Source organism: Squalius cephalus, assembly GCF_949319135.1.
Source record: "Squalius cephalus genome assembly, chromosome: 4".
NCBI lineage: Eukaryota > Metazoa > Chordata > Actinopteri > Cypriniformes > Leuciscidae > Squalius > Squalius cephalus.
In genome coordinates, this window is record NC_137125.1 from 37531587 (window position 1) to 37547436 (window position 15850).

At 39.9% G+C, this 15850-nt stretch overlaps 1 protein-coding gene across 25 annotated transcripts in view; it reads left to right on the forward strand.

Moving 5' to 3' along the window:
• Positions 1–2342: 2342 nt before the first annotated feature.
• Positions 2343–15850, forward strand: part of celf2 (cugbp, Elav-like family member 2) — a 145519-nt gene continuing 132011 nt past the window's right edge. For 22 of the 25 annotated variants that reach the window (XM_079868362.1, XM_079868384.1, XM_079868387.1 and 19 more), the window contains exon 1: positions 2416–2603. In XM_079868362.1, coding sequence (XP_079724488.1) covers positions 2551–2603 — 53 coding nt within the window. In that variant the 5' untranslated portion in view covers positions 2416–2550. Of the gene's footprint in view, positions 2604–15850 lie in introns of all 25 variants that reach the window. The other 3 variants (XM_079868341.1, XM_079868375.1, XM_079868374.1) reach the window with 3 other exon arrangements.

Below are 15850 nucleotides of genomic sequence, written 5' to 3' on the forward strand. Positions count from 1 at the left end.
CACTGTCATATAGTCGAACTCAACAGTCATTACAGTTGCAGACATAAAGCAATAGAGACATAAATAGTCTCAGTTCCAGTGTTTTAATGCGTCCATGCACTTAATTTCAAGAGAACTGAATCATCCTCATACATACTGGCTTACTTTGGAATAGGTCAGAGGTCTAAATTGAGTATGTCTCTTACAAACATTCATGTGAATAGAATTATTATGTTTTTAGAGAGGATAGATTGTCGTTTCTTATTCCTTTCTTCCCCCTGCTACTGTAAAAACAAGCCAGTAGGAGAACTTTGACCTGATGATATTGAGCAAGAGATACACAGGAAACTCATGCTCCATGCATGTGTTAGCTTTCTTTATTTCACCCTCTTTCATTCACATATGATATAAGAATGTGATATGTATAAGAAAACTAAGCAGGGATTACATTAAAACAAACACTTCAAGTATAGTTTTACCTTTATTAATCAGAATTACCATAGTTTATGTGTGTTAGTTTATCTGCAGTTAGAGCGCAGATAAGGTGGTAGCCCTAAAACAGGATGTGGTGATGCGTCAAACAGGAAGTAAGCCTTGTCAGATACATTAATGTCACGTGGAATGGGTGTCTATCTTCTCATTTGACTCACAGACCTAACCGCTTTTTCTTCTTCTTCTTCTTCTTCTTCTTATAATAATAGTTTATGACAAAGCAACATTTCCATTTTAAGATGGCCATTTAAAGTTTACCTGTTATGCAAATAACTGTTCTTGGCCATTGTTACAGTTTGCGACAAAAACGTTTCAATATGTACTAATTGTGTTATAAGGTACTGAACAAAGTATGCTCCAATAGGCTTTTTTTAATGACTGAGACCTTGGCTTTTACAGCGGTTGACCGCATTAAGGACATCATGGACATCAACAATTGTCAGGATATTAAAAAGAGGGGTACACTTATTACGAACATTTTTTTTCTGAATAAACATTTAGTGGGAAAACAGCATTTCAGTTTGTTTGGTAAAAATTTGCCATTTAGTTCACTTTTTGAAGTATCTACATCTGGTATGTAGCCTAATGAACAATACTAATGAATGCATAACGATGTAAATAATATGTGATTCTTTTTTTTTTTGAGCAACTTGTATACTTTGTTATTAGGCCTTTTAGCACTATTGTAATTGTTATGAATTTATTAATTAAATATGCATTGTTGTATGTGTAACATAGGCACTGAAAAATCCTCTTTTTATATGTCTTTAGTATGTACTTGCACATCTATTTTATGTACATTATGACATTCAGTGTCACATGATCCTTCAGAAATCATTCTAATATGATGATTTGTTATCAATGTATCAGGTTCCAAAATAATATTAAGCAGCACAACTGTTTCCAACATTGATAATAACTGAGTATCAAATCAGCATATTAGAATGATTTCTTAAAGTCCCCGTGAACCGGAAGTTGCAAGCGACTTTTCTCCAGTGTTATGACGTATTTCCAAGTGAAACGGAATATTGAACAGAGGGCAGGGTTTTACTTAGCGCTCCTCCTCTCAATCTCCCGCTCATAGCAGACTAACGGTTTGAGGGGAGTGGTTAAGCGTTTTCAAACCAAGCCGTCAAACCTACGTCATCAGAAAAAGACGCCATTCCAGACCGGAAGAAACTTTTCAGATTTTGATTAAAGATTACCATGGTAACTTTTCAGATTTTTTTTATATATATATTTATTTGCACGGATTAATTGTTCACCACAAGAGTAATATGCGCTAACAAAATAAATAGGGTCAATTTTGATTTCATGGGGACTTTCATAAGGATCATGTGACACTGAAGACTGGAGTAATGGCTGATAAAAATTCAGTTTTGCGTCACAGTAATAAACTATATTTTAAAGTATATTAACAGAAAACCATTATTTTAAATTGTAATAATATTTCACAATTTTACTGTTTTTTCTGTATTTTTGATCAAATAAATGCAGCCTTGGTGAGCATAAGAGACTTCTTTCAAAAACAGTAACAATAACTTGCAGTATGTACAGCACACATAAAGAAAACTGTATCAAATGCCTTAAATTGTAATTTAAGTACACCTAATATAAATTGTGACCATGTAAAGTGTTATTGCTGAGCCTACTTACCCATTTTGACTTTTGACATTTATACTTTAAAATGGAGAACAGTGTCTGTGGCAGTTTAGTTTCGTTGGCACTAGTCATAACACAGAGTTATAGAGATCTGTCTGTATAAAATCCTCTGTAAAAATTTTTTTTACAATAGGTTGCATACGTTGTTTCGGATATTACACAGAGGTTCGTAAAGACATGAGGCAGAGAGAGAGAGAGAGAGAGAGAGAGAGAGAGAGAGAGAGAGAGAGAGAGAGAGAGAGAGAGAGAGAGAGCGAGAGCTGAAGTGATTGTGAGGGGCGGAGGAAAGAGAGCCTGTTCTCCGCGCTTATCACACTCAGAGCAGTGCAGAGAGACAGTCGGAGTAACAGCGCTCACTCAGTCACTCAATCAACCGCATTCTGTCCGAGCAAAGCCCGAGCTGCCCGAGCCTCAAGCATGGTCTCTATAATCTCAGACCTGGACCCTCTCAAGAGCTGGAACGTGTTAAGGTAAGACCCGAGCCGACCCGAACATGCATGCGGAGAGAGAGCTAGTGTCTCCATCTGCCCGCGCTGAGGACGCGCTCTTCCGCTCGACTCCAACACAAATGTTGTGAGAATTACGCACGGTTGCGTGTGCCATTTCGACTCGAAAAAGTGTGTGTGGGACTTTTTTTCCCCCCCTTGAGTTCGCACATATACTGTCATGTGTCTGACGCATGGAGTGTCTTATTAACCCTTTGAGAGACCAAGCCCTCCCCCGAACTCACCGGGAATGAGGAGGTTTATCAGACCGGGCGCGTCTCATCTCATCTCATCTCATCTGTGATGCGGGATGATGGTGCTGATGCTGAGAAGACGCGGTGCGCATCGCTTTCAGCTTTATATAGAATAGTTTATTAATGCACTTTAACTCAATCGACTTTTTTTTTTTCTTCTACTTCTTCTTTTTTTTTTTTTTTAAATACCCCCTTAGGATCTTGATGTGATATGGCATTGCGCATCTCAAGCTATTGCGCAAACAAGTGTTCGTCTTTAAAGTCGGTTTGTTTGTGTGTCTTTGGTTAAACACTCTTGGATATTTATCAAGTGTTTCTCAAACTGAGCTACCAAGACTGGACATTATAGACATGCTGAACCTAACCCTAACCTTTATCTATGGACATTTATTGGCATTTTTGGACATCATACCTGCTTTCAAAACTGCCCAAAATGTTGACTAGGGTGTGAGATGGGCATTGTGTAAACTCAGTTCTCTAAGTTTTTGGGGAAGTATAAAAGGGTAACTGAAACCACAGAAAGCATGTCATGATGTCAGATTGTTCCGCTTTAGTTCTCGGAAGCCTGCACGCTTTTAGAGGACAGCATATGACCCAAAAAATAAGATTAAAAAGTATTATTAGATTAGATTAGATAAGATTCTTAATTATTATTAAAGTTTTAAAAAGTTATTCACTATTTTTGTGCACATTTGCATTATATAAAATAAATATTTTAGTAATGTGTTGACTTCATAAGCTCCATCCCTGATGTTTTGGACAAATAAATAAGAGGTTCAGTCAGAATTTCTAATGTCACTTTAAAAAGGCGTTCATGATCATATTTGTAATGAGGGTATGAAGTGCGAACCACTCTGGATCTTCATATATAGTTCAGGATTCTGGGTTGTTGTAAATTGGGGCGCCACTGTATTCCACACTGAATTATGAAAATAGATCAAGGGTATAAAGATGACACGCTGTGCTCTCTCAGAAGAAGTGTTATTTTTGGTCAATTATTTATTCCGATAAGCAGGTCACTGCCTTGAGTGCACCAAAAATGCACATACATGCACATCCTCAAATGTGCACATGCTGTTGGATTTTTTATTTTATTTTATGTATTGATACATACTAGAACACAGTCACAGTCCTGTTTTAATAGCTTTACTGTGTAGGTGACAGACAACTGCTGCATTTAAGTAGACATTTCCTGATCGATGTAGCACTATTAGTCAGTATGTTCCTTTTCTTTCTCGCTGACTGACACTCACAATCACGGTTCCACCCCAGAGCCGTTCAGGGCATAATCTTCTGTTCAGAGCCGGAGAGAAGGGGCTGATGAGGGGGATGTGTGATGGATCGCTATTTGTCTTTTCTTCTTTATTAGTGTAGAGACTCTAGATTAGCCAGAGGAGCAGCTGTTGGACCGTCTTAATAAAGACCAGCTTAAGTTTTTCTTTTGCTTCTCTTTACGTTTCTCTCTTTCTTATGTGACTCTAGGGTACACTACACTGTGGCATTCTTTACAGCCTAATGAAGCCACCAGACGACCCAGAACACTGTTGTCTAATTAGCACACACTCGTGTGTGTGTGTGTGTTTATGTTGCACCCAATTAACGTTCTCATTATCTCTCCTTTAGTTCAAACCCCTTTCTTCTGTCGTCCTTTATTTGAGTGTAAATCTGAGAAAATAGAGAGCAGATAAAAATTGGATCCAGAAATAACTTTTGCTATCTATTAAGTTGATTTTTTCCCGGGTGCGACTTTGACGTGCTACGCAAACAAAAAACTCCAGCGTCTGCGTTTCCTCAAGTTTCTACCGAATCAACACCTCTGAACATCTCGCCGCCCGCTTGCAATCATTTCAGCCTGGTTCAAATACATCATCTTGGATGTGACGCATCGTAACGATATCGGATTTTTCTTAGGATCAGTGCAGTGGAAATTTCCGACGTGCTTCATTTCTTTTTAGGGCTCAGCTCTCTGCAGGATCACTCTGTCATGATCCCACTTTTCCTTCATGAGGGCTTGATGCATTTTTAACACGGATGTCGTTTGAACAATAGACTTGCAGATCGTTTGTATTAAATGTGTTTTATCATTTACAAAAGAATTTGATGGACTGATGTAATTTTGTTACATGCAAATGCCAAAGAACACATTGAGATAATAGTGTTCTATCTATCTATCTATCTATCTATCTATCTATCTATCTATCTATCTATCTATCTATCTATCTATCTATCTATCTATCTATCTATCTATCTATCTATCTATCTATCTATCAAATCTAAGTGAATATGAGAATATTGTGTTCAGCTCCGCAACTTTTTACCTTCCTCAAACTTGCGCCAATGTCTTGCGAAAAACGAAGCCAAGAAATGCAACTCCGTTCTGTCACTGCAAGCAACCAGAACAAAAATACCATGGAACTCATGTCCGCCCACACAGACACACACACACAATGAGTCACAAGCACATGCATAATGTCCTAACACACACATACAGGCACACAACAGCCTCTCTGTCACGCTGACACACACACACTGTGCTCTGCGCGCTTCGGAAGGCAGGTTGAGTCGGTAATGAGAGGCAGCATGCTTATTAATACCACTTGATTACATTGAAAATTACTTTAAATAACAATGACAAGTTGTTGCTTTTATTGAATTAGCGGAGAGGCAGGCGGGGGAGATGATTTGATTAGAGGCATATTTAAACACGACACTTGGTGTTCTTGCGCCTGATAGCAGGTAAACTTGCATTCTTGTTGTGTTTTTACATCCTTCTGTCTTTCTCCCGTTTTAGTAAAACAAGGAATCAAATTGTTTTTAGGCCAGAGAGAGAGAGAAGCGATGGAGAGGCAATGGAGTGGCAAGCATCCGTCTTTAGCAGTGGGTGACCTCTGACCTTTGCAGTGTTGGTTTTAATGAACGCTGTTAGCGGCAACGGCTCAGAGTGTGTGTTTAAGCCTCTGCCCAGGACGCATCCGTAATTATCTGGCTGAGTGGCTTTTCTGTGCGCGTGCGTGTGTGTGTGTGGGCGGCTCATGCCGTTAGCCTGTCCCTTATCCTCGGCATTAGTGGCTGGCTGCAGACAGTGGCGCACAGACGGGTGGCGCAGATGAACGGCGTTGCATGCTGATCTCTGCACCTGTACCAGCCTCAGACACACACGGCCGTGCACGTCACTCCTACCCGTCAGGTCTGGGCACTGCGCCGCGACGAAGAGAATAAGCTCCTTAACTGAGCAAACATATCTAGAATAAATAACCTACAATATATATATATATATATATCTGTCTGTCTATCTATCTTTCTATATGTCTGTCTGTCTATCTGTCTGTATATTTATCTGTCTGTCTATCTATCTGTCTATATGTCTGTCTAGGTAGTCACAAATACAGAGAGACAGATGAAGAGTCTGTTTGATCAGACTGACAGAAAGATAGATAGCTAGACAGCCAGATACACATATAAACGTGACAGATAGAAATAGAGATAGAGATAGAGATAGAGAGAGAGAGAAAGAGAGAGAGAGAGATAGACAGGTAGATAGATAGATAGATAGATAGATAGATAGATAGATAGATAGATAGATAGATAGATAGATAGATAGATAGATAGATAGATAGATAGATAGATAGATAGATAGATAGATAGATAGATAAAAATAGAGATAAAAAATCCATTCACTCCTTTTTTTTTTAATCTTCAAAAAGTCTAAACACTCTCAATAATCAAGCCATTTGGATTTTCTGAGCAATATGATGTCATATTGCTCAGGCTCCGCCCACAACCGCTGACGGACTGTGCCGTATTAGCATATTTCCTCCCTCAGCCATTTGTATACTGTCTGCAAAGGCATCACTTTATGTGTCTTGTGTTGCCACAATAGAAGAGAGGGGTGGGGTGAGCAGTTGCTCATTATCATTTAAAGAGACATGCACCGAAACGGGTCGCTGTGAACAGAGCTGTTTTTGAGGACGTAAAAAGGGTGTTTTACACAACCATTGAGAAATTTTAACCAAAGTATGTTACAAACTTTACATGAAGACCCTAAAGAATCATACCAACTTGTGGAAAATGGGCATCCGATGACCCCTTTAAGGTAAAATCAATTCCTGTGAGTGTATATTTGTTGTTTTCAGTTCGTTAGTTGTGTACTCTTGCCCTGTGAAAGCTCACATTAATGAGGAAGCGGTGGAGGAAGAGATGTGGCAGTGCAGGCTGGAGGTGAAGACAACATTTGATGAGTGTGTGCGTTGGGTCCGCTGCTCTCCAATAGAGTTCTGTATTATTGGCTCAAGTCAGAGCGGCGATGCACTGCCCTCCGCCGTCTAGGCAGTGTTACCCATTATGCTGTCTGCGTATGTGTGTCTGTGCGTGTTACCAATATTGTTCCAGAGTCTGACATTTTAGGAGGCTACGTGAGCTACCCAGATGGGTCTGCACCCCTTGAAGTTAAACCCCCACCCCTCACACACACACACACACACACACACACACGCACACACACTCTCTACCTAGAGAACGTAATTACAATTATCAGCTCACCCATCACAATTACAGCTGAAGGAGAGAGAGAGACAGGGAAATGAATGCAGACAGAACAATAGATGCTCGAAAGAATGAGACAGCGAGAGATAAAAGTCGAGAGGAGATGGATGGAGACAGAGAGAAATCGTATCACTTTTTTTTTATAGACCTGCCGTTGTACTTCCTGTGGCCCGAATAACACTATCCTTGACAAACAGAATCTCCTTACATTTCCTGTGCAAAAGAAAAATCTCTTTAATGTCTCAATAGTTTCTCAAAGAATGCAGTGAGATTCAATGGGGTTCTATTTGAAACTCTTAGTCCTGCTTGTCAGATTTTTCTAGTGAGGAGGAAAAAAAAAACTAGTAGACACATATTTTGCATTTCAAAACAATCACCAGATACAATACAAATCTGAGATCTCAATATGAACTCAAGTATTTCTCAGCAACGTTTTTTGAAGATCTGAGTTATGATATTTAGTTTAATTTTATATCTCGATTCTCTTTCTGTTTGTGTGTCTTTTTTTAATTCTCATAAATGTGACTTTTAGGAGACACATCTGATACCTCCTGAGCAACATTTGAGATGTAAAATTTGCTGGTGTTTCCTGATATGGTACTTTAGTATTTCTTGTTATTCCGAATTTTATGTGAGACTGTATGTTTGTGTGAGACACAGAAACCGACCCACCCCCCATTTGGCTTGTTGAGGCAATTGGGAAATGGTCACAGGATTTTAATGAGAATCTGTGTGTGTGCGTGTGTGCAGTGCATTGTTTAAGCCGTAGGAGAGTGCAGGGCTCAGGACAGAGACTCTTTTCAGGCCGCGCTGAATGTCCATGATTAAAACCGGCCTGAACGTCTGACTGTCTGAGAGAGAGACAGAGCCTATTGTCATCTCTCTCTCTCTCTCTCTCTCTCTCTCTCTCTCTCTCTCTCTCTCTCTCTCTCTCTCTCTCTCTCTCTCTCTCTCTCTCTCTCTCTCTCTCTCTCTCTCTCTCTCTCTCCCTCGTTCTGTGTGTGTAGGCAGTTTTCTATGATAAGGTTGAAATCCAGAGAGGCATATCAGTGCTGGTTTCCTCCTACGCTAGCTCTGAGAGAGGAGAATGTGCTGCAGCTATGTTTGAGGAGAGCACTTCAGGAACCATTCATAGAGCTTTCACACACACACACACACACACATGCACACGCACTTCTACCCATGTAACTAGCAAACGGATGTTTCAACTTGCTGTCGAAAGTAGCACCATCTCTTTTCTCACAAACGTACATGCACACAACATGAACCTAACTGCTAAAGATTTGTTTTTTGTTTTTATTATTTGACCTGTTTTATTGTATTTATGACCTGAGGACATTCCTTAATGTATTTTGACAGATATGGGGACACAATTTAGTAAGGTATCAGTTTTGTGTAGAACAAGAAGGTGTTTTGTGGTTGTGTTTAGATGCTAATGCTAAAGTCTTATGCGATTCATATTTGGCATTACTACTCTTTATTTAGATTCCCGCTAAACTTGGCAGTAAATGTTCATTTCAGGTTTTGTCAAACAATCTTAAAATGATTAGGTTTTGTAAGGTTTGGGGGCAAACGTAAGCAAGATATCACTGACTGTTAGTTCTTCATATGGGTGTTTTGTGGTAGATGCTAAATACGAAAGTCTCATGACATTCATTTGTGGCATTCATACTCTTTGTCCGAGTCCCGCATTGACCTTCTCTCTGAACTTAATAATGTTAATTTAGAGTTTTGCGAAACAATCTAAAAATTAGGCACATACTGTAAAGCATAAGCTGTGTATAACCAAATACAGACTCTTTCTTAATTCTATTCTAACACTCTTGAACTCAAAATTTAGTCTTAGTTTAGCATGTAGCATCTGGGAACTCTGAATATTACATTATAAATGCACTGGGGGAAATATATTTTGGCACTCTTGGCTGCGTATGAACACCATGTCGTTTATATGTGAGTGTGTGCTGCTTTATGAAATTCTCAGTCAACAGTAGAGCAGGATTATTGTTGAAGTGCCTGGATTCTGCAGCCTCATGCATATTTACAGAGAAACACTCCTCATGTTCACTGCACTCCTTTATTAAAAAGAACGAAGTGTCTTTCCAGATGCTTTGCTTTGGGAGAGAGAGATGACACACACACACACACACACACACACACACACACACACATGCAAGAGGGAAACAATCTCTCTCTTTGGCCACACGCTGATATCATTTGTTAGGTTTTTACGGCACAGTTTAAAAAGGTTTGTGGGAAGAGGTTGACCTCCATTTTACTGTGACATGCATATCTACATGTTAAAAACGTGGTGAATGAGATTGTAATTAATTGACTGGACAAATACATTTCCATTACAGACCACTGGAGTACAGAAAACTAATTTATACGTGTGCTTATGTAGACCTATAATGTGTGTTTTTGTTGTTGTTTTTAAATAATGTCTGACAGGAAATGACAATCTTCCTACAATCTTTTAAGACCTTGTGAAATTATCAGACAGTTTCTGAAGTTTATGTGTTGTCCTTTGGACATGGATATCGCTTTGAGTTCACATTTTACCTCAAGCGTTTTCTTCGTCTTTAGGCTGACACTGTGATAGCTGAGCTAAGCTAAACATGCTAGCATCTAGTATTTTTTTTCCTCTCTTGTCTCTTTTTCTTTCCTTTTATCCTTCGTTGTTTTGCCTCGCTGGCTGTCTGCAAAGTCCTCTATCCCTTAACCCCAGCTGAGAACACACTTGTGTGTGTGTGTGTGTGTGTGTGTGTGTGTGTGTGTGTGTGTGTGTGTGTGTGCCGTTACATTAGCTAGCGCTCACACAGGAAGTTCTTGACTCCAGCTGTGTTGTGTGTGTGTGTTTAATCTTAATTGTAGCTGTCTGTACTGTGTTTTATGTTTCACTCCACTGCTGAGAGAAAGATGGGCCTTACGCTTGTTAAAGAGATCACACACACTCACACATGCACACATGCACACACACACACACACACACACACACACACACACACACACACACACACACACACACACACACACACACACACACACACACACACACACACACACACACAAAACTTATCCCGGCATGGCCCAGTGACTTTCAGTCCCTGGAGATTAAAATCCAGCATGTGGTCCCATGCCAGAGACTATGTTTTTTTTTGTGTGTGTGTGTGTGTGTGTTCTTATAGGTGATGTTGGCTTATCACATGTGAGAGTACATTAGGGCTGTTACGATCATGAAAATTTGACTGCCGAATAATTGTAATACAAGTAATTTTGATACATTTTTGGTCAAACCATTTGCAGTGAAATGCATCTGAAAAGTCACTTATTCACATTGAACCTGGAATCAAACGATAAATGTATGATTTCCTTTAAGGATTGGTAAACATATTGCACAGAGGTAGGAATATAAACATTAAAAGCATTTTAAATTATATTTAATATTATAAATGTGTATATTATTTAAAATAAAATGCAATTACTTAATCATATAATTACATTTTAATATATATATATATATATATATATATATATATATATATATATATATATATATATATATATATATATATATATATTCTCTCATTTTGGTCGACTTTAGTCCACTTTCTAGTGTTTTTTAGATCACTAACAACCTTTTATACTTTGGTGCAAACTAGTATAATAACAGATGGTGAGTGAACAGACCTATAGGCCTATAAAAAATGCTTATTCTTGTATTCTTAAGGCCATAAAAATGCACATTTCAGGGCATATCTATTCTTACAAAAAATATACCACCCTTATTTGGGTGTGCTTGCGGTAGAATAGATTGAGTATAATCAGTACTGGAACTATTTTTACTTGTCTTTCTGGTTAAAACTGAGACTTAAGTGAAAGTCGGAAGTGTGTGTCTTTGTGTGCCTGTGAGCAAGATGGCGACAGTATTTTGCCAGCTGTGCTGAGCTCAGGTTGTATGTTGGTTAAGTGGAGTCTTAGGTCTGATTAAAGTCAGGTGACTGAGCTTGGGCTGTGTGTGTGTGTGTGTGGGGTGATATTTTAGTAGAGCATACACTTAAACTTTCCTTTTTTTTATGTTTCCACAGGAAGACAAGTATGTCTGTTTCCTGTCGTCTCTAAGCACTAATGAGCAGGCTGATACGCGCACACACACACACACACACGCACAGCTGGAGTCTAGGCAACACCCTGCCATATTTTTACTCTTTTAATTTCTGCTTCTCTGCTCTTCTTCTGTTTTTCTCTCTTTGATATAATCCCCATGTGTGTTTCCGTGGTTACGCTGGCTTAATGTCATACTGATATGACTGTATCAGCTACGCATGGCCAACCTCATCAACAAACTTTAGCAAAATACTTTCTCTTCTTCCTGTCTTCTCTTTACTTCTTCCGCCTTCTCCTCCATAATTCTGCAGCAGCCTGGGGATCTCTCGCTGTCTTCATCCCCAGGGGTCTGAAGATCATCATCATCATTAGCATCAGCATCATCATAATAATTGTTATTGCTGAGCACTTGTAATGATTGAAACACATTTGTGTGTGTGAGAGATACCCACGTGATAGCCTCAGACGGCACGTCCAAGGACTGTTCTCTAGCTGTCAGATGCATATAACTCAGAAAAATATCCAGTTCCAATGTGATTAGATGACTTTACATGTTTACTAGGAGTTAGGTTCAAGTTGGGGGGAAAAGTAGAGCACATTCCCAGGTTAAAACTGGTTGCCAGATTGACAGTGTTTGCTGTATTCAGTTTTTGAAAGACGTTCAAGAGGGGTTTATTTTGAGGCGCTTAATATCCTTGAGCTCACCTGTAAAATTCAACTTTATTCTCACAGATATCAATGATTTCACAAAGTTTGTTAGTTACTTTAGGGTATATTTGTGAAGGGTTCGAATCAAAATGCATTGCTATTGAGATACATTTATTTAAGTTTAATTACTCAATCGATGTGACACAAAAGTCTGGAACCATAGTGGACACTGAGTGCACACATTCAATCCCATAATGCACCTCAATAGTGTGCAACTCAACAGCTAGTCACTAGAGCAGGGGTCATCAACCCTTTAAACCCTCATCCTTTAACACACCAGCCTGTGATTTTCAAGCAATCCGAATACCTTGATTAGCTGGTTCAGGTGTGTTTGATTAGGGTCGTAGTTCACCTCTATAGGGCAGTGGGTCTCCAGGAGCGGGGGTCAAGACCTCTCTGTTAAAGAATTCCAATGCACTGTGAGGAAAGTTCCTGCTTCTCGCCAGATAATGGTGTCCACAGCCCTTCGGACACACTCCAAATCCGCTTACTCGTTTTTTATTCACTCCCTCAAGTGGACTATATTAGTTGAGTAATGTTAGTGAATAGAAGCAGTACAAATTCCAAGTTAGTGAATGGGGGTAAAGGAGCAATTTCAATTACTGCCCTTGATTGTTCACACTTGTTTGATCAGGGTAGGAGCTAAACTTTGCAGGAATGAAGACCTTCGGGGGCAGAGTTGAGAAACCCAGAACTAATCAAAAAAAAAGTTGGAAAATGCCAATAAAACAATAGAAGATGTAGGCTGAAACAAAATCAGAAGATACAGAAGAAGGAGGTCAGTAGATACACATGTATGTACATCTTGAGTTTGAACTTCAACTCTGTACTGTCAGTTTGCAGGTCAGGTAAAGTATCAGTCAAGCAGGGCAAACAATGCATGTGTCAAACGTGTCCTTTCAAGTTCATGCTCAATGGAGTATACTCAGAAAGATGTTACGGAGGCAGAAAAACAAAGCATACCCCAGGCTTAAGTGGCCATTCTTGTCCCGAACGAGCTGCAATGTGGACCAGACTTAATAGCAATAGTCAAAAATCTGGCTCAGCAATTCTTCCTTGGTGGAAACTGAACTGTTTACCCTGTCATTTTCAGTTGTCTTCAGTCAATCGTTTATACCTTTCGACTGCCACAAGCGCATGATCAAAAACCCTCTGCAGCATATGCACGAGACCGTGCCAATGTTCTGCCAGCAGTCTTGCCAAAACTCAGATAACACCACTGATTCGATCTTCTCTGCGGTTGCCAGTGGTTCCTTTCTCTGTGCTTCCAAGATCTGGTTAAGTGTGAACACATCTGCGTTCACACAACCTTGTACCTCCTATCACAGCACTGTTATGCACAGCAAGCGCCCATCTTTCCTGTTAATGCCTTCCCAAACATCCCCATAAAAAATTACGAGCAGAAACACATTACTGGCAGCGCGCCCCATGTCTGCGTTTATTAGCCTATCAGGCTGGGTTTATATCTGATCATGCCTTTGTTCTAATGAGATCTCTTTATAGCCAATCAGAAGTGCATCTCTTATGTGACAATGGCTTGATCAAATTTATGGTCAATAACCAGCCTTTTAACGATGATGTGGAAGATGATGAGATGTGGAATGTGGGAGAAATCATTCTACTCATTTGCTGTTTGCTCTTGGATACACAGAAATCAGTGTGTGTAGCGGCCAGGTGCTCAGAGTCGGTCGGATGACTCGCCCTGGCTAAATGTGTTTCCGGCCCTCTCCGAGGGCTACACGCTGACCTGTGTGCCCAGAGCGAGGGCTCTTATCTGAGACTGAGCGAGTGAGACGGCCCCAGGAGGCTGGACATTACCAGGCCTTCTCGGATCCTAATTATGGGGGAAGGTGTGGAATGAAAGTGGAGGGCCGCCGAGGCAGCCAAAACCAGACCCCTTGAGTCCCATTACAATTACTGCTACGAGACACACATAGACGCGTTCCCGCACACACAACAACAAGCATACACAACCCCTTCGCCCTGGCGTGCTCATGCACACACCGAATCACAGCACGATTCTACACTCTCATTCTCTCTCGTAATTGCAATAGTGTTGGCGCCTGCTCCCCCGCGGCCTAAGCGGTGCACTTCCATCTTTTCCGTTCCATAGTCACCGTCGCACATATACAATCTCTCTTGATTTCAGTTTTTTTCTGCTTTAAGAAAAACTTTACAATTCATTTGTTTGGTGTGCTTTGCCTACCTAGGTACCACATACACATAATCTCATGTTCCAGAAGGGGTTCAGTAAGAGGGAAAACAGATGGAGAACTAACCTTGAATGACATCCCAGCATTTGCTATGCAACATGTCCAAACCTGCATTACCACATTGTCATACACACACAGAGACATACACATACATCCATAGACCAGGTGACAATTCTTTCCCGGTCGTTGCTCGTAATGACCTGATCCCCAGCGTGACATGCTGACCTAAAGAAAGGGCGAGTGAGAATGAGAGACAGTGGGGGAGAGGATGAAAGGAGTGTTGAGACAGAAAGATAGATGCTGTCAGGTTATGGATGGGTTTATGTCGAAAGATCACCACAGACAGTACAATCCACATGGGATAATCTCACAGTATAACAAGCAGCTGTACAAAATATGATACACCAGTGTTTTGCCAGTTTATCTCTTTTAATTATTTTTATAAATGTCCGACTGACTGCACTGTATTCTTCCTTTTGATTCTAAACAGAACTCAAATGGCACTGAGAATTGGGTAAGAGAGAAACAGAAACCACTTAATTGGGGAAATTGAAAGATGAAACAATGCTGATGACCTGGGTCTGTGGTGGAGTAGTGAGTTTGATGTGTCAATTAAACTCGAGGTTCTGGATCGACTCCATTTCTAGAGCTTCCGAACGTATGGGTTTTTTTGGAACCCGAGGTTAACCCATGAGTCAGTCCTAGAGCTCCTCCTGTCCAATTTTTGGGAAAAATCGGGTCCATCGGATACGTCGAATGGAATTCTTAGGCGCGCCGAATAAACACCACAGACACAGTGTAAGAGTAAAACTATATGCAAAATAAGATACACCGGTGTTTTGCCAGATGAGAAGTTTATTCTATGTATCATCTTTTTACTACTTTAATTCATTTTACTCTAATTAATTTAATTTCTCTATTTTAATTCCTTTTATAACTTCCCTTATTTTGTGTTTATTTTCTATGCAAAGCACTTTGAATTGCCATAGTGTGATTATTTTAATTCCTTTCTATGTAAAGCACTTTGAATTGCCATAGTGTATGAAATGTGCTATAGCATATATACATTTAGATATAAACTTGCCTTGCCTCGCCTTATGTGATCACTATCATGTATGTCCTGTGTTGTGCTTCTTTCAGGGACAAGAACTCAAGAGCTCTACAGTGTATGTGAGAGAGTGTGCATGTTTCATGGCCATAACCATCCCTTTCTATTTACAATATCAGTCTCACTCTCCACACACACTCAACATCAGTGTGTGCATGTGTCTGCAGCTCTGCACATGTACAATTTTACTTTGACTGCTATCAAAATAACAACCCCAATTTCCCATTAAAGGGATAGTTCACCCAAAAATGAACAGTTAATAAAATATATATACTATGGAAGTCAATGGGTTCCATCAACTGT